Source organism: Daldinia childiae (genome assembly GCF_008694065.1).
Source record: "Daldinia childiae strain JS-1345 chromosome Unknown Scaffold2, whole genome shotgun sequence".
NCBI lineage: Eukaryota > Fungi > Ascomycota > Sordariomycetes > Xylariales > Hypoxylaceae > Daldinia > Daldinia childiae.
The window spans coordinates 1,760,997-1,778,441 of NW_022984643.1; the positions used below are offsets into that span (position 1 = coordinate 1,760,997).

At 45.6% G+C, this 17,445-nt stretch overlaps 4 protein-coding genes across 5 annotated transcripts; 1 reads left to right on the forward strand and 3 right to left on the reverse strand.

The window, feature by feature from the left end:
* Window positions 1–1,251: 1,251 nt before the first annotated feature.
* On the reverse strand, window positions 1,252–3,077 carry GL218_01391 (Bifunctional xylanase/deacetylase; the record flags this gene model as incomplete). Its single annotated transcript, XM_033577859.1, has 6 exons — window positions 1,252–1,523; window positions 1,576–2,075; window positions 2,130–2,278; window positions 2,331–2,426; window positions 2,482–2,722; window positions 2,776–3,077. The coding sequence occupies 6 exons, from the start codon at window positions 3,075–3,077 to the stop codon at window positions 1,252–1,254; spliced, it is 1,560 nt and encodes a 519-aa protein (XP_033439513.1).
* A 3,137-nt stretch (window positions 3,078–6,214) lies between these two features.
* GL218_01392 (uncharacterized protein) lies at window positions 6,215–7,213 on the forward strand (the record flags this gene model as incomplete). Its single annotated transcript, XM_033577860.1, has 1 exon — window positions 6,215–7,213. One exon carries the CDS (start codon window positions 6,215–6,217, stop codon window positions 7,211–7,213), a length of 999 nt encoding a protein of 332 aa, XP_033437972.1.
* Window positions 7,214–8,976: 1,763 nt separating this feature from the next.
* Window positions 8,977–12,230, reverse strand: GL218_01393 (uncharacterized protein; the record flags this gene model as incomplete). The annotated part of the gene is made up of 6 exons (XM_033577861.1): window positions 8,977–9,513; window positions 9,570–10,127; window positions 10,179–11,439; window positions 11,507–11,536; window positions 11,596–11,903; window positions 11,976–12,230. 6 exons carry the CDS (start codon window positions 12,228–12,230, stop codon window positions 8,977–8,979), a joined length of 2,949 nt encoding a protein of 982 aa, XP_033437971.1.
* A 1,925-nt stretch (window positions 12,231–14,155) lies between these two features.
* On the reverse strand, window positions 14,156–15,961 carry GL218_01394 (uncharacterized protein; the record flags this gene model as incomplete). 2 transcript variants are annotated; one of them, XM_033577862.1, is made up of 1 exon in its annotated part: window positions 14,156–15,961. In XM_033577862.1, the coding sequence occupies one exon, from the start codon at window positions 15,959–15,961 to the stop codon at window positions 14,156–14,158; it is 1,806 nt and encodes a 601-aa protein (XP_033437970.1). The 2 variants fall into 2 exon arrangements, with proteins under 2 accessions (XP_033437970.1, XP_033437969.1); XM_033577863.1 differs by having other exon boundaries at window positions 14,156–15,109.
* Window positions 15,962–17,445: the final 1,484 nt, after the last annotated feature.

A 17,445-nucleotide genomic window follows, 5' to 3' on the forward strand; every position in this document is an offset into this window, starting at 1 on the left:
TATTATACTACCGCTAACCACCAATCTATATACCTCTAGCACATCCTTTATTTTTTATTTTTTATCTTTATTTTTCGCGGCGCTCGTTTTAACTTGGGGTTTCGGGTTAGGGTAGGGGAGTTCGTTGGCTTTACACACGACGCCACCAACACTTGCACCGCCGTCGCAGCCGCCGCCATCTTACCCGGCATCCGCTTGGAGTGAAGGGCGGGGAGTTTTGTCTACCGCGGCGTTTCTTAGAACGGAAAGGGAGGAGGGGGGAGAGATATACCAAAATAGCGAATGAGTGTATGTAGGTATATACCTATGTACGTACGTATATATCTAATCCACAATGTGAGAGTTTTCCACGAGTTTGAGAAACGATGTTTGGTGAGATGTTTTGGTTCGTTGCGCATGCTATATTGGACATGTCTCGGGATGAGACGAGATGAGCGTTCATAACCAACTCACTATTCATCCCCTTTACGAAGAAAACAGTAAGCCCTCCCCTTATTATCTATAACGGCGAGTTTTAATCACTCAGACATTTTCCCGGTATGATATCGTTTCAAAATGCTAATCATTTCTTAGTATCTTTTTTTTTCCAAACCCTAGATTACATTGCAAAATAGCCTACTCCCCGTAGCGAGATCCCATGCAACTCTCTTCTCTTTCTTACCTAGTAAAGACAGTGCATGACCAACTAGCTAACTACCCTGCGTCTCCTTAGCCCTTCGGTCCTTCGTCTGAGTCTTCGTATGCGATGAAGAATGGCTGGTGGAGTGAGATGTCGAGTGGGAAGTAGAATGAGAGGTAGATTTCTTAGTTGATGAGCGGGATGTCGAGGATGACTTGCTAGTCGACTTCTTGGTCGTCTTGCTGGTACTGCTACTGCTACTACTGCTCGTTTTCGTCTTAGTTGAAGTTGTTGATACCGGAGGTGGTGTCACTGATGTTGGAGGCGAAGTGGTGGAAGATGTGGGAGAAGCACTAGTGCTAGTAGGAGGTAGTGAAGTTACTGGAGGTGATGGAGATGGGTCGCTTGCCTGGCATCCTGATCCGAAAGTTGATTGGCAACCCTCACCGCAGTAGTCAATCGTTGAGCCGCACCAGCCGTGTCTACAGTTCAAAAGTTAGTAACATAGTCTAAACAACAATTGACTTTTTCATATTCATTTCTCATAACATAAATTTTGTAGATATTCCATGTCCTACCAAAGGACAATATCCAGCCTAGACCCTCATATAAAAAAAACCTTGAAATAAGAACTACACTGACTCTGAACAACAGTTTCCAAACTCCGATCCTTCGCAAGTGAATCCATCACCGCAGTTTCCCTCAATCGACACTTGAAGCGTTCCGGTGGGGGCGGGTGCCGATCCCGTGGTGGTTATGGGGTCATCAGGGGTTCCCGGTCCGTTAGGGAGCGGGATGCTGGTCGGGATTTGCGAGTCCGCCGAGGAACAGGTTCCAAACTCCGGGCTACAGTTCGAGCCGCAATAGTCGATGGAGCCACCGCACCATTTATTGGTAGAACAACCTAGTGGCATGAATTAAACTTATACTCAAGGCGATTGCCAGGGTATACATACAATTTCCGTATTCAGAGCCCGCGCAAGTTACTCCGTCGCCGCATCGACCATCTTCGCTAATCTTCAACGTGCTAGTCGGCTGGCTTGGGCGGGTAGAAGTAGGCGTAGGGTTCAGGCAAGACCAAGTGCCGGTCGGAGCACGGATGGTGAAGTTATACTCGGGAACCTTACCGGTGCCAGCACGGTACCAATTCTCAGGGGGATCGCCTAAGCATTGCCCCACAGTGACAGACCTATAGCCATGGCTAAAGAGCGAGTCGAGGATATAGTCTGTGAGGTTATAAACAGTTTGGTAGTGGATATCATGCTCGATCTCGAGATAGCTATCCTCACATGGGCTGGATCCATCAACTGCGTCATCCCAGATGTCTTTGCTAGTCTGGATCTGGCTGGCATCGTCATGAAGGTATCCTTCCGTGTCCAAGTCAAAGTATATAGCGTGATATCCAAGGTTAGCTAACTGGGTCTGACAAGCAGCGGCGCAGATGGAATAGGGTGGCCTGTCTTAGGTTAAGTATAGGTCTCTTCTCTTTAAGGGGGGAGCCAACACGAACCTCATATAGGTAGGAAAATATCCAAGGATATCATTAAAAGCAATCTCATTCCATATAATTTGGTTCTTGAACTGGGTTGTAGTCAACTGGCTGAAGTTTTCGTGCGACCAAGTATGGCTTGCGATCTGATGACCCTCGGCGGCCATTCGCTATGACTGGTTAGTATTCACTTCCGGACCCTCTCTATATGAAGCAATTTACTTGAATGACGGAGGCCCAGGGTAAGTCTGGGTCGTTAATTTTTCCCTTGCCGATGTTGTTGCCAGTAATGAAAAACGTGGCTTTCGCCTCGTATTTCTTCGTCCTTATTAGCACTATCTCTGAAATAATGTAGGGCCATTATAACACATACTGCAAACTTATCGAGGAGGTCGTTGGTATATTCGTATGGGCCATCGTCAAAGGTTACAGCAATATCACCTTGGTTTACGCAGTCGTAAATGCCCACGCCGCCGTATCGTACCTTGCCTAGTTTTGGGCGCGCAATAGTCGATGTGTCCACGCCGTCAGGCTTTTGGTTACCGTCACATGCAGGTCCATAGTTAATTTGACAGTCGGGTGAAGTACAATAATCTTCTCCTACGCCGCAATAGCTTGATTCGGTCAGCACATTATCGGCAAATAACAAAAAATAAAAAGAACTAACCCTTCAGCCGAGCAACATTGGCTAGCCGCGCAACTACCACGACCCGCGCCGCACCGTCCGCTTCTCTGTCGTGGCTCAAGTTCTCCTCGCTCCTCGAGTTCCTCTTCATCCCGAGCTTCTACCATTTCTGCTCTCCGCATAGCGCGTGCCTGGTTATCCCATCTCCTTCCCCCTTTAAATTCCGACAAAAATCTTCTGCCCCCGGCAAGCTTTGGTAGGCTATGGCTGGGATTGTTTGGATCCACATGCGCAGCCGTCTGGCCGGTGCAAGCGGCCAGGATCAAGGCGTTCCACCAGCGCATTGTGATAAATGCAGCGTAGTCCCTATATACGAAGCGAATGTCAAGGCTGGACACAACAAATCCTCAAGCCACGAGAGTTCCCAGAGCCAGAGAAGCAATACAAAGAGACTGGGAATCCAATTATCTTAATAGATCTCTGGCCAAGGCATCGGACGGCACAGGGGTTGCATTCTTAGTATATAGAGCCACGCGTACCCGAATGCCATAAGAGGCGACGATCCAGAAAAAAAAGCTCTCAAAAAAACACATGGTTCCCGGATCGGAGCTTGGTCAACCCTGTGAGGAGCATTGTATATATACCCGGATGCTACCTTGGCAGCAGACCACCTGCATTAACGAGCCACTCATAAAAGAGGTATTGCAGGAGTGCCCATATTGAGTTGTGTTGCAGCCATCATGGCGTCTTTGAAAAGGCTGGACTGGCCAGATGTTACTCTCGTTGCGAGATCATGAACACGAGGTTGAAAAAGTATCCTTACCATGCGCTGCTGACACTGCAACTTCAATCGAGCGTTTACCAAGGTATACTACATGAGCATCCATGTCGATCGAACAAACGTCCCAAAATAAGTTGTTCCCCATTTCCGTATGCTAAATCCGTAGTAACCATAAAAAATCATTGTGGCGGTAGATAATAGTTCTACTCAATAAAGGTAGATTCGTTGATTTATGTCGAGGAGGCTCACGTCAAGCCTCACCTCCCCCGGTGTAAAGGTACCGGCCAGGGGGGGCTGTTCGGTTGAAGACACAACCTCCATGATCGGCTCTTTTGCTAATAGAAATAGGTTAAGAATGACTCGTCATCTTTCCCCAGATGGTCGGCAAAGCGAGAGGGCGTCTATCTAAGTGCTTTCTGTGGGGTTAGTAGACGCGTCCCTGGATAGAAAGCGACGTTGGGATCGAGTTCCTTCGGCCCGCCAAGGATCCGCCTCATTAGTCCAGCCCTTCACCCACTAGACGGTTGAAAGTGACGGGGGTCGGATTGGAGAATGGCTATATTATATTAATTTGAAAATATCCTAAAAGCAACCTACCATCTACCTTGCATTGCATGACCTTTGTTCTAAAGCTACCCTCCAACTTCCCAGTACCACTAGCCGCAAATTTTTTCAACCAAAAACTCATGTTAAAAGAGAGGAATAGGGAAATAAATAAATTAATTGGAATGGATTGTTACGTTGTCGTAGCCTTCGAGACCATCAACCAAACCCACGCGTTGATGTGATCTACCCCATAGCCGGAATCGCGCGATTCGGATGCCAGCCTAGCAGGTAGATCATTCAAAAAGATGACGAGTCTCGGCAGGTTCTCTCCGTAGCGGTCGGAAATAACATAAAATGTCCTCAAGGTGTATTATCTTGATTTTGCAACATGAAGGAGAAACGTGCCATCGTCATTCTTAGAATATGTGGAAATGCAGGTGTTGTAAGCGAGTTTCCTTAATGAAAAAAAGCGTCTTTTTCTAGTCGTTATTTTTAGACATTATAAGGTAAGAAGGTATGGGGTATTAGTCACGTGGCTTCCATTAAGCATTACGTTAACGTTATTCAGGTAGTGCTTCTTTCAACGCACCTTCTTTGCGCCTCTATGCTTCAAGTACTAAGTACCCTACTACAAGATTTATCTTAAGGGGTTAGAAACACAGCTATCCATCTCCTTTGAACTACAAGAAAAATAGAGAAAATAGCAAGCAATTCAAATATCCCTAGCACCATTATTATATCTAGATCGCATCTTAGCACTTGGAATTTCAAAGTAGCCTACTGGTCTGACCTTTTAAACACTACTATGGGTTGAATTGGCCATGTTCCATCGGAATAAGTCGTACGAGCCAGAGGGGAAAGGCCTTGGCAACTTTCTTACTGTTGGTATTAGGTGCTAAAGCTCGACATAGAAATGGCGTAGCAAGCTAGTAGGAAAGAACCTTGTTTGGCAATGTAAATACATCATGAAGCAACCCCAACTATGTAAGTGAGTGAATACTCTAAACCCCTCGAAGATATCTGTACTAGTTCATCACACGTTACGGCTTACATGAGGGTAAGGAGAGTTTGATTTAAGAAGTACCATCATAGCACTATGAAACCAGCACGCTTAACGTAACATGGACTTGACGTACTTGAAAGTAGAGATATAGATATTGCTCGCAATTTTCGGAATAACTTCCGACCAACGTTCCTTAACGCCTTACTGCGATAAAGACGCTATTTTCAAAGGAGTAGTTAAGGGAAATCGCCTGGAACTAACATGAATGGGCTGGAAACAGTGGCGAAAGAATACGATAGGATCTATTCTTAGACAATCAATATAAATTTGATTCGCAAGATCTGGGTAGTTCATTGGCATCGGCCTACGGCTTTCATTAAGACCAAATGACAGTGCTGGGACCATGAGGGTTCCACGAACCTATACTCAACGCCGCCTCCTAGGTTTTCAGGGGCTTCCCCTTTCTCTCGGTCAATAGTACTACTAAAGGCGATCTAGAGTTATTTCTCGATTAACTATATTCAAGGCTACCTTTAAATAGTTCTAACTCTAACCCTACGTAAACAATTTTCTGAATTTCGTCAGGGAGTTCGTTGCTAGCATCTCCGATCTTGTAAGAAGAATTATAGGAGTGCCAAAGTAAATGTAAGGTGTATTATTCATATCGACCCAGCGAAACTATTCAGACGTTATAATGACGGCAATTATGCTTTTATAGACCAATTTATATAGATGCTTTAATAGTATTCTTTTGACCTAGATTCTGAGCCATCCAGATAGCTCTGAGTATTCTACCCTCAGATTTAAGACAACATCATGTCTAGCACATTTAAACCCCATATATGACTACTAGTACTAGTCGCCCTTCCCAACAGTAAACAGCACTACAAGTATGTGCATGATGTTTGAATTCAACTCGTTGCTAGGTAACTATCGCCAGGTGGCTGTCGACACCTGAAATGGATACCTGACGCGGTTACAATCAGTAACTGCCTTAGCAACTGAAAAGTTTGCTAAAAAGAAATTATTACCTTAGGCAGCTGCTGCCTTTGGTGTCACTTTTTACGCGTATATAATTTCGTATCATTCAACCAAAATCTCTCCATCTTTTACATCTTCAACAACAAATCTACTACGTTGATTCGACCACCATGACTGAATCCGCGGACGATAGTGTTGCCGGACTCGCCGGTCAATCATCCAACAAGATGGTCAAGAAGGTTAAGATCAAGCCTCGTTCTAAGTCAATGACTCATCTATCCACTAGAGCTACCAAGAAGGTTGCCAGAAAACTGTTCGAAACAGCCTTGTCTCCAGATGATAATGTCGAGCATCAGTCTGGTCAACTGGACGGCATAGACAGAATCCTCTCACGATTAGAAGATCTTACGAAAGCGGTAACCGAATCAATCTCTGCTACACAGGCTACTCGATCTATCCTCGGAACCTCATCAATATCGCAGCTCAGGCGAGAAGATATCGGCCGATTCAACCCTGATCACCCCGACCCGAACGGGGTTGGCATGATAATCGACGGCAATACTATAATCTTTATCGATATAGAACGCTTCGTCGAGCGTATTGAATCCCTCATCGAAGACCGTGATACCGCCGCAGCCAACGAGAAACAGATCGTACTTTTGTTTGAGGTCTTATTGGACGGTCAAGCAGCTCTATGGTGGAGTTATGAATTGACTTATGATTATCGACGATCTCTTCGACAAGCTGGTTTAGTTAATATGTTGACGGCCTTAAAACGTCGATTCTCCTACGACCTATCGATTGTATTGGACAGATACCTCGACGATTATCCAACATTCGAAGAGATCCGCAAGAATGAGAACAGATTGATACAGTTCTTCCAGACGAGGTTGCGATACGCAAAATCAATGGGCCATCTAGATAAGGATCACAAACGTTGGTACAACGTCTTCTACGAGATCTGGTCTACTTTGCATTACGACCTCCAGGATCTCATACCGGTCCCCTCTGATCAATGTTCGCTTGAACAATATATGAAAGAAGTAAATGAGGCAAAGCTGAACTGTCTTGATGCAGCGAAAATAAATAGTGGGGTGGTTATTTTTGACAAGCACACGAGATTTCTAGATTCAAGCGATGAATCCGAGAGCCACGGCGGCGGTGATTAGGCAAACGGCGTTCATATCAATCAGATCGGCTCAATAGCAGAAGCGGCCTCAATACCACCATCGAGGCTAGCATCCTCATCCATTCATCTCAAGGTATAAGGACCTCGCAATGCAACCGAGGACCAAGCAATCCTGTATAAAAGTTGGGAAATGAGCCTACCATAATTGGGAGCCTGGGCATATCACACGGCATCGGAGGTTTTCTGTGTACCTAGTAGCAAATAGGCCTTGACAAATATATATTTCTCCCTACCATTCCGCATCTGCTCAGTCTTTAAGTAATCAGGTGTTAATAAATCTCTTAATTTATACAGAGTGAAATGCATGCAAAGTGTAGACATATGTATGTCTACCTAAAATAGGGGTACATCACATCCACATAGAATCAACCATAAACCGCCAAACCCCTCCCCTATGACAACCTAGCATTAGAGTATTATTCCTCATATAAGTGCTAGAAGGTATGTAGAAAGTACCACCCGTCACTAACATCTCGAAATAACCTAGGTACCTAGGTACGTAACCCGAGCCAGTCAACCCGCAACCCACAGCCCGCCAGACAGCAGCCGGCAGCCATAGCAACAGACACCTGTCAACCTCGCAACCTTAGGTACCTAAGGTAAATAAATCCCAATAGCACAGGAAACATTAACAATCAAGAAAGGGCTGGTGGTGTAACGGTGCACACTCCATCCCATTCCGCGCCCCGGACGGCCAACCCCATGGCCTCCCCGGTGGTCAAAGCCAACTCTCATGGAGAAGTATGGGTTCGAATCCCATCCGGTCCACAATTTTTTTTCTCTTTCTTTTGCACTTTTTTCATTTCCATATATATTTATTTATTTCGCCCTTTCTTTTATTTATATTAATTAATTCTTACTAATCTAGCCTAGATCGAGACATTTATGCACATAAAAACACATACCCCTAAGTTGAGAATTAAACTTAGTAAGAAGTATCTAGCGGCCTACTCAATAAAGTAAATATAAGAAGAAAAGAAAGGGGTGTAACATACCTGTAGTATATCTAACCTATGTACTTATATAATAACTACCTATGTAGATAGCGAACCTCACATATATATGTGTGCTCGGACTATAACTACTAGAGACTGGAAGATGAGTGCGTGGTTGTCTCAACCAGAGGGTTAGTGGTATGTATGCTTGACTATACGACGAACCCCTTGAGATATCCAAGTATGTTCGTGAAGCGGCCATTAATTAGCCTGTACTGAAACATGTCAGAGCGTTATCTAGGGGGAATGTCCTGTATGTTCCACGCAGGAACCAGTTGGACATAAAACCACGAGCCTATGATATTCAGGGGCTAACTAGTGTTCAACATAATATGACATACCAATGGATATACGCTACCGATATCCATCCATCATCTATCCCTCAAATGAGCGCTATATAATACAACACGCCGAGACACCGCGAAGTAAGATCAAAACGAAATATCCTACCTTCGTCTAGAATAGAGAGCCACCGTAAGACCTTCCGGTAGGGGATATAAGACGCATACCTGAGCACATTTCCCAACAGTACACCACCCGCAACTTATTTAGTTGCCTCACCCCTTAACCCCGTTTATTTCCACCTATCCAACCGCTTAGTAAATCACAACCATTATCTCATCAACCATATCGTGCTAGTCCCATTCATATCCGTCCCAAACATCCCTAATAATAAATGCCGTAAATATCTTATTGTCCCCGTCTAGAACGAAATATAGCGATAACAACGGTAATAGGGACATTCCTATCATGGAGTATCCGGGCGAGCGCTTCGCATTATCTTGTTTAGAAAACCGCGCCCGCCGCCTAATGTAGATCGTCCCCTCTTCTCGGGGGCGGGTTCGTCGGGCGTAGATTTAGGAGGGGCGGATCCTGATCCCCTTTTTGGCGGAATTGCGTTATGGCTCGGGTGCTCATCTTCGGACTCGAGCAAGTCATATTCCGACATGGAGAGTTTATCCGCGGCTCGTTTATAGTCAGAGGAATCTGGACCAGATTTGCTCATACCAACACCCTTTCCAGCTTCTTGCATCTTGGCGATTCCACGTTCCAAATGAGCTACCATAGGGCCTTTAATGGCCCAATTTCCGTCTGGCTCACGGTCCGCGGCCTCCCTGTATAGTTCCGGCTCCCTTTTTTCAAATTCATCTTCAATCTCCCTCTGGTGCTTCGTCGTAGCCTCGACGCGCTCACTCTTGACCGCCGGCACGAGGTCAGTTGTTTGTACCCTATCTTCACCTTCGAGGAGTTTGAGCCACTCGCCGTATCGCTGATGGCTATCCTTCTATAATGGCATTGTAAGTGTGATGTTCAATGGGGGAGGGTTGTATTTAAACTTACCTTCTTTTCACATGAAGATTCCTGGAGGCTAGCAAGATACTCCTTCGCGCTGCTCTTCATATTGTTACCCACAATATACTTGTCGAATGATTGTGAGAATTCGCGGAAGTGACCCTTGAGCACGAAGCATTGACCAGTCCAACCTTTGCTCCTAAGCTTCTGTAAAAGCGCGTCCGCTACGGGCGTCTCCCAAGGATACTCGACTACCTTATCATAAAATACGACACATTTACTTGCGTACCAGTTATTAAATGAATCGCGGCTTGTCTCATCCGGAAGTGCCTTTTCGATCATTTCCATGGTGGCTCGTGCTACAAAGGAAGCGGGTGCCCTGAAGTTGATTGCGCCATGGATGTGAGACTGGGCGTACTCGGATGGTGAGCGGAGGTCAATTATCACAATCTGATCCTCTGGGAATATTTCAAGCAATTTGTTGAGGTGCCCGGGAAGAATCATCTGAGCCCCGTGGTTGGGAGGCTCTCGGCTTTGGTCATCTATCTTTAAGCTCTGCAATCGATTCTCGACCTCTTGTTGGTCTCGACGGTTTTCGAACCAAGCCTAATCTGCGTAAGCCTAAATTCTATGTAATGCTCATTAGATATTACTTACGTCAATGTCCGCAGTCTCTACGCCAAGGGTTGACGCGAGGAATTCTCTGACGGCAATAGTCGGCAATGGGTTACCCTCGAAATATTCTTCCAGCCGTGTCTGGGCGTGCTGTGGAAGTTCAGGTTGACTGGCTACAGATGCTAGGGATGTCCTCCGCATGTTTCGAGGCTTATTTATAGCCAGGTGCTGCGCTATATTACTATAAGACATGCTCTTATGTAGCGAGCCACCAGGCGTAGAGCGTTGCCTTGATTGCCACCCCCCGCTGGACATATGGTGGCCTTTAGATATTGCGTTCGTCGTGGGACGGTAGTTTCGGGAAGTAACATCGGCCATCGGGCCATCAGCTCTTCTATACATCGGATCCATCGATGTTCTCTCGCTTGAAAGGGCCGACATTATCGATAACCTACCAGACTCTAACGGTCTAGAAGTATATGCTGTAGTTCCTGAATAAATTGATCTCAAATCTGCATCATTATCGGCACTCATTGGTACTTCTTCCTCCAGTGGCCTCGACTCGCCATGGTTACGAACAGCTAAGTTGTTGGATCGAATGAAGGCCACGAAGTTGCAGGCATGATTATCGGGGAGCAGATCCCAAATCATGACCGGCATCGACAATAGGAGTAACGTCGAATGGCTCTTGAATACCCCTTGGACCTTAACATACTTAGCTAGTGCTGGTATATTTGAAAGCCAGTGTTCCCAGTCATTAATGTTGAGACGTTGATCCTCTTCAAGGGCTAGAGAAATCATTACATGCGGTACGTCTTCGTTAGGCTCCGATCCGATGATATCTTGCGGGCCGGCTGATCGACCATTAGGAGAAGTTGGTTCGAACCCCGGTTCCTGAGGAGGCGAAGGTGGTCTTGCATCTGGCGACAGGATCCGGGTTACCTCGATACTTGGTGCTTTATGATTGGCGGTCATCATAAAATGCACAGGTGTAGCGCGTGCCTCGAAGTGCTTGCCATTCAACATTTCGGGTCTTGGATGCTTGAGGCGTGCGAGAACCTCGGCGTGGAGCATCGCGGCGGAAAACGTCCTTCGTTTCCAGTCTTGAAGCACTTCAATCAGGGTGTTGGTGAATGAGTACCTCCCAGGATCGGGAGCAATAGCGTCCCAACTAGATGCCGATATCGTTTCCGTGATGCTATTGCCATTAGGAAAAGTAGCACTTGCAGCCCCTGCACAGCAATCTAATAGGATGAGAACATCCGATAGAGATCGTTCTAACAATGTCTGAATAGCGGACCATCTACATATAGGTTAGAGTTACCACACACATGCGATCCATATAGGGCTTAGCATGATTATAGGCTTACTGTAGCCACGGAGAGTCTGAACTTCGAGTTCTAATTTAACAATTAGCATATCAAGTAGGGGATATGAGAGCAGCAGCCTGGAAACGCACCCGCACCATGTACTTTGTCTTGAGTCGTCGATCCTTGCGTGGCCACCATAATAGACGATGAACAGCGTATCACTTGATTCGTGTTCCTTTATCATGGCGCCAACTTTCAACATCAGCTCGAGGTGTGCGTTGTCGGACGGTATCGGGAAGGTTTCGGTTTGGAAATTATATTCCTCCCGAAGGCATGCCTCCAGGTCATCGAGCTCCTTCAGGACGAACAAGTCGTCACACGTCCAGTGAAGAAGAAGCACATGCACTTTCTTGTACCTTTGTGAGCCTCCCCGGTTGGGGAAAGCCCGCGTAGCCGACTATCGAAATAGGGCTGTTAGTACTACAATGACGGATATGAGAAGTGGATAGAAGGAGAGGTTAGAACGCACATCCTCGAGTGTCTTGGCGAATTCGGGTAGATGCTTGACGTGGTAGCTCACCCGACTGATGTCGTGCGTGGCTGCTGGCGTCTTTTCATCTTCAATGCTAGAACCATACTGAGAAGATGCAATTAGACGAGATCGAGCTTGAGGCCTGGCTGTCTTTCTATCTCGACGTACGGCAGAATCTCCACTGCTGAAACTATTCCCATCCCCCGTAGGCTGCCATTCACTTATTGTAACGAACGGCCGACTATCACCCATGATCGCATACGCTTGTGCAGATCAACCAAACAAAACCGCGACGTGAGGGAAGGATAAGAGGGAGGGCGAGACGATATAGCAAACGCTAAGGAAGAACGGAATATCGTAAGGGTTGGTCTTTTACATGACTCTACCGTACCGCATGGCGGATGAGAATGACTTTGGCTAGCTAAGCTGGCTGGTTGTATGGGTTGTATGAGTTGTATGAGTTGTAATGTAATGATGAACGAGCTAAAACTCGGGGCTTAGATAGAACGATAGGAATCAATCAATCACAACTCGAGCGAAAGGAAAGTAGTAGCACATAGAGCATATAGAGAGGGATATTCCGGGCTCACTGGAGCTGTCAGGGAACCAAAAGACTTCTATCGACAAGCAATGAACTAGGGGGAGTGGTGCGAAAGGGACGCCTTGCAACGGGAGACGGGCAACGGACAGGTACGGGACAACGGGATAACGGGCTGAAGATGAACCTGAAGGATGATGGTTGTCCCAAAATGTTAAGATGAGCGCCCCTCGGTAGCGAAATGGGGTTTAGCGGCACCGCCCGCGGTGAACAAATTCGGTGCGAAACGCCTCGTCCAAATTTCCCTCTTTTTTCTTTATCATCATTGGTTAAAATGGGGTTAAAAGATAATTCTTGTATTGGTTTGTAATTGCTTGTGGTCTGTCTACCTACTTACCTACCTACCTAAGATAGGTATCTTTAGGTAGGCTGTGTGTGTGACATGATATCTGATTGCTTCTAGAAAGCAGGAACCGGCGCCTCGATCGGCTATATTTAAGGATGTGTGGGTTGTTTAAAGATCGCCCTACTGTTTTAGCTTTCTAAATCGAATCTAAAATCGATAGATTCGATAGGTACAAGCCTTAACATATCTACGTTCGGTGGGGATTAAAATGCAATGCCAAGACTAAGGCAAACTAATACATAACATACATTAACTAGGTACCTCATAGAGATATTGTATGTAAGTACGAGGTATATTGGTAAACTATTGGTAAAGTCTACCTATTATTCGATGTAAATGGATGTATATAAACGTGCTCCGCATCTAACGTTGCACTGTTGCAGAATTCCCTCCCCTACGATATCTACCGAAATACTTGCATACACTTGGCACGCTGCCTACACGCTCTCTCTTACTACATCCCAAATTACATGTGTCATCCACGTAATATAGGAATATGGAATAGCTCAGCCTCACCATTTATGACACCGACGTTGCTTATGAGTAATATCATTGATAACTACCTAATGATATTGTCATTATTATAGTCAACTATTGATATTTACAGGAGTTTGACCTCTTCGTTTATGGAGTACTCATAACCCTGCGACTAAAGTACTCCAGCCTTTCCACACCTCGGGCTATTTCGTAGCAAGGATTTCCAGTCTCAAGCTTGTAAATATGGGTGGTTACAACCGACCATCATCACCCCTATCAACCCTAGGCAAAACCGCAAGGAAGCTTCTCAAAACCAACAACTCCTGTGACCTAACATGTCCATATATCCGGCCGTAGAGCGAGAAATAGAACCTTGCCATATGTCCGGCCCCGATGCAACCCGACCTCGCAGCTAACTCGTCTCATACACCCCACCCCTATATAGCGGAAGAAGGCAAATCGCCTACAACTCTGATATGTACGTATTGTGATGTTTTGTGTTTGTTCTCATCATGTTGTGAATGAGATCGAAGTAGAATGAGGCCACCCTTAAAAACGCCAATATGCATGCAGATTCGCCCCATTTAGGCCCGAATGCCGAACAGATGAGCATATAGAACAGAACAACAATGCAACTAGAAATTATAACAACAGTGGCTATAATACCAACAGTGTGGTAGCCCTAGTTTCGTTTGCGGATTCCTCCATGTATATTCGAAAAAGATACTGTGCTTCAAGGTAAACCCAAGCACAAGCTTAGCTGGTATCGTTCGTATTTGCATTTCGACGCTCTTCGTCCCAGTCCTCCTTCATCAAGCGCTCGCTGAGACTTCTCGGTGTTCCGTTGAAGTAAGTCAGTTCAGGCCTGTAACTGCTTGATTCGTCAACCCCGCTTCGCCCATCAACACTGCCGACAAAGGTATAAAAGTCGCCCATCTCAGCGGCCTTTTTATGTAGCTCCGGATCACGAACAACGCCAATCGAGAACGGCTTTCCGCGATATGATCCCGCCGATGCAGCTACGTGACGAGGAGACGGAGAAGCAGGTGCCGGCGCCGCAGGTTTCGTGACGGGAATCGCGGGCGATGTAGAATACAAGACCGGTTTCTCAGCTATAGGAGTCACGTCGGCATCGTCTTCATCATCCTCATCTTCATTTTCATCAATGTATTTCGTAACTGGCTTGACCTCATGGCTATTGTCAAATTCGAACATGTCTTCTTCCTCAAGCACAGGCTCCTCGACCGGATTAGACGATACTGTTGGCTTGCTACTACGTTGTTTATTTGGCTGTTGCGAATCGGGGATGCTTGGTTTTGGTTCGGGAATTGTTTCAAGCGGCTGCGAAAAGTGTTTCTTATTTTTAAAGGAGCTCAACGGAGGCATCATGAGAACATCATCCATATCATCAGTCTCGTCAGCAGCTTCGTCTTCACCAATTTCTTCCACAACTGGTAGAGGTGCGCCAAGTTGGGTTGGAAGACGCGCATCATTTATACGATCTGATGTAGTATCAGAGCTTAGACGATTGGCTGTAATCTGATGTGCGCCATTCGCTTTTCCCCCATTTAAACCGGTCATGACTAATTCGTCATCCTCGTCATCGTCAATGGCCTCTAGGCTACCAACAACCTCCCATTTTGAGGTATCCTCGGTGGAGCTCCTCGCTAGGGCCTTGAGGCGATCAGTTGAGGTAATCTTCTTTGGCATTGGCGGAGAGCTGCCTAACAGATCGGTTTCTTCGTTAATGACGATCGCGTTGTATGAGTCATCTAGTAGACTAGTGGGGTTGCCTAACGGGGATGATGGAAAGTCTGTCGTTCGGGGTGAGATTGGAGGCGATGAAGTTGGAAGAACTTCTTCACCTTCTACGTCGAATCGTACTCGTCTAGGACTTTGGATCTTGACGGAAGAACTAGATGAGCGGCGGAGGGCGCTTCTTGGTCGCGTCGCACTATCGTCAGAAGTGGCTGAGGAGACAGTATCCGAAGTATGGCGTCGAACAGGATCCGGTCGTAATAAAATGTCATTGCTTAACGGTGTAAGAAGGGTTTTTTGGTTATTGTTAGATTTTCTAATCTCAGGTACTTGTGACGGTAAGACGGGTGGTGTCGGATGTCGCTGTACAGCATCAAGCAAGGGAAGAAAGCTCGGTGTAAACAGACCATGGAACTCGCGCTCTCTCTCGTGCGGGCTCCGTGCACCGTCTTCTATGGGAGTCCCTGGGCTCTGAGGGGAAGCTGGCGGCGGTGACAACAGTTTAGGTGACCATAAGTTTTCATCCAAACCAGTAGCATTAGTGTCGAATTGCGACTGCGACTGCGACTGCGACTGCGAACTAATATCGTGATTGAGAGCCGGACTCAAGGCCGGATAGTTTTGGAATTGTTCAGCAACCAACTTTTCAACTCTAGCAGATACATGTCCCGGCATGTCTTGTAGCCGCTGATGTGAATACCGACAGAATTCTTGTGCCATGTCTTGGCGATATTCATTGACCTTGTTATCAAGCTCGGCGAGCTTTTGGAGAAGATCCGATACGAGGTTCGTGGTGTCATCCATTATGCCGACTGCGCCGCACACCACAAAATGATTAATCGAAAACAGTCAAAGTACAAAGAATAAGCATTGTCGGTGCCGATCAACATACAGCACGACAGAATAACTTTTTGAATGCGGGAGGATCGTAGACTTGATGCGACGTGCTTCGGTTTTTTTTCCGTCTTTTCCGTTGGTGCGGAGATATTCTTCGTTCCGCGATTTTCTGTAGCAAAAAACGAATTGAACTATCCACGGGAGTATTACCAGTTGTGCAATTGCAAATATTGAGTTGCTAATAGGTATATACACAAGTCTCAAATCTGGGAAGCCCCTCGATTAACACAAAGACTGTCGGTTAGTTGTTGTTATTGCTGCCTTTTTTTTTGTTGGAGTTTTTTTTAATGTAGATAAGCCTCGTTCTGTAGTGGCTTGGAGCCGCACTCTTGAGATGTGACGGTAGTAAAATGATTTGCCAGGAAGAAGTTACCGAAGTGTAGATAATGGTGTGGAGAAATGGTAGGTGTGGGAGCCAAGAGCCATGGGAGAATTGGTAGGATTGGTCTCCGGTAACTTGGAAAGGCCTGGTCAATTGTCCTTGTTGAACTGGCGAGACTACCAATTTGGTTTATCGGAATTCCAGGCCTGGAAGATTCTGTGCATACCTGCGGGCAATTAGGTACCTAAGGTAATACAAAGGTACAGTCAGAACAATCAAGATAACATTATGATAACATCATTTTATGTTTGCCGAGAAATATACATCATAGTTATACTTATAAAGGTACAGGTATATACATACTTTAACGGTATCGACTCAGGATTAATGTATAATGTTGTATATCACATATATCAATGACGGACTCTCAAGATTCTTAAGATCTTCAAGATAGCCAACCTAAACATTAATAAATAAATAAAACAAGTAAAATGAGTCAAGGTATAGTTGTGCAGCGTTGCAAGCCCTGGACCGGCTTCCCTCATTAAGGTACTGTTTAGGTACACGTGCATCCCACTTATCGAATTATCAAAACCCCTAGTCGTCACATGCAGCTTCCGGTTCCCGGATTAGGTACAGAGTACAGATAGGCACCAATCAACTAATAGCAATGACTTCAGCATTCGACCGATCTTAAGATCGACCTTGTTGATAAGATGTTCTCCAGACTTTCTCGATACGAATTTATTTCTCCATTATAAATACATACATCAACAAGTATTTTTGGTATATTTGGTATATTTCGACATAGTCTAGATCCATCGTCTCGAAACTTAGTCCCATTTTATAAGATATATATGATATTATATTTAGTCGTGTCTATATCCTTATCCAACCGGATAGCGCGAAGGATTTAAGCATGTCTATTATGAGCATGAATTACCTATATTATAATTGTTGGCGACGCCGTAATTCGACTATAAAGTAGCGTCTCCCCGGGATATGTAAAACATGTCCAATGAGAAACAAACACTAAATGGCCAATGAAAGGATAAAATGCAAGCCACGA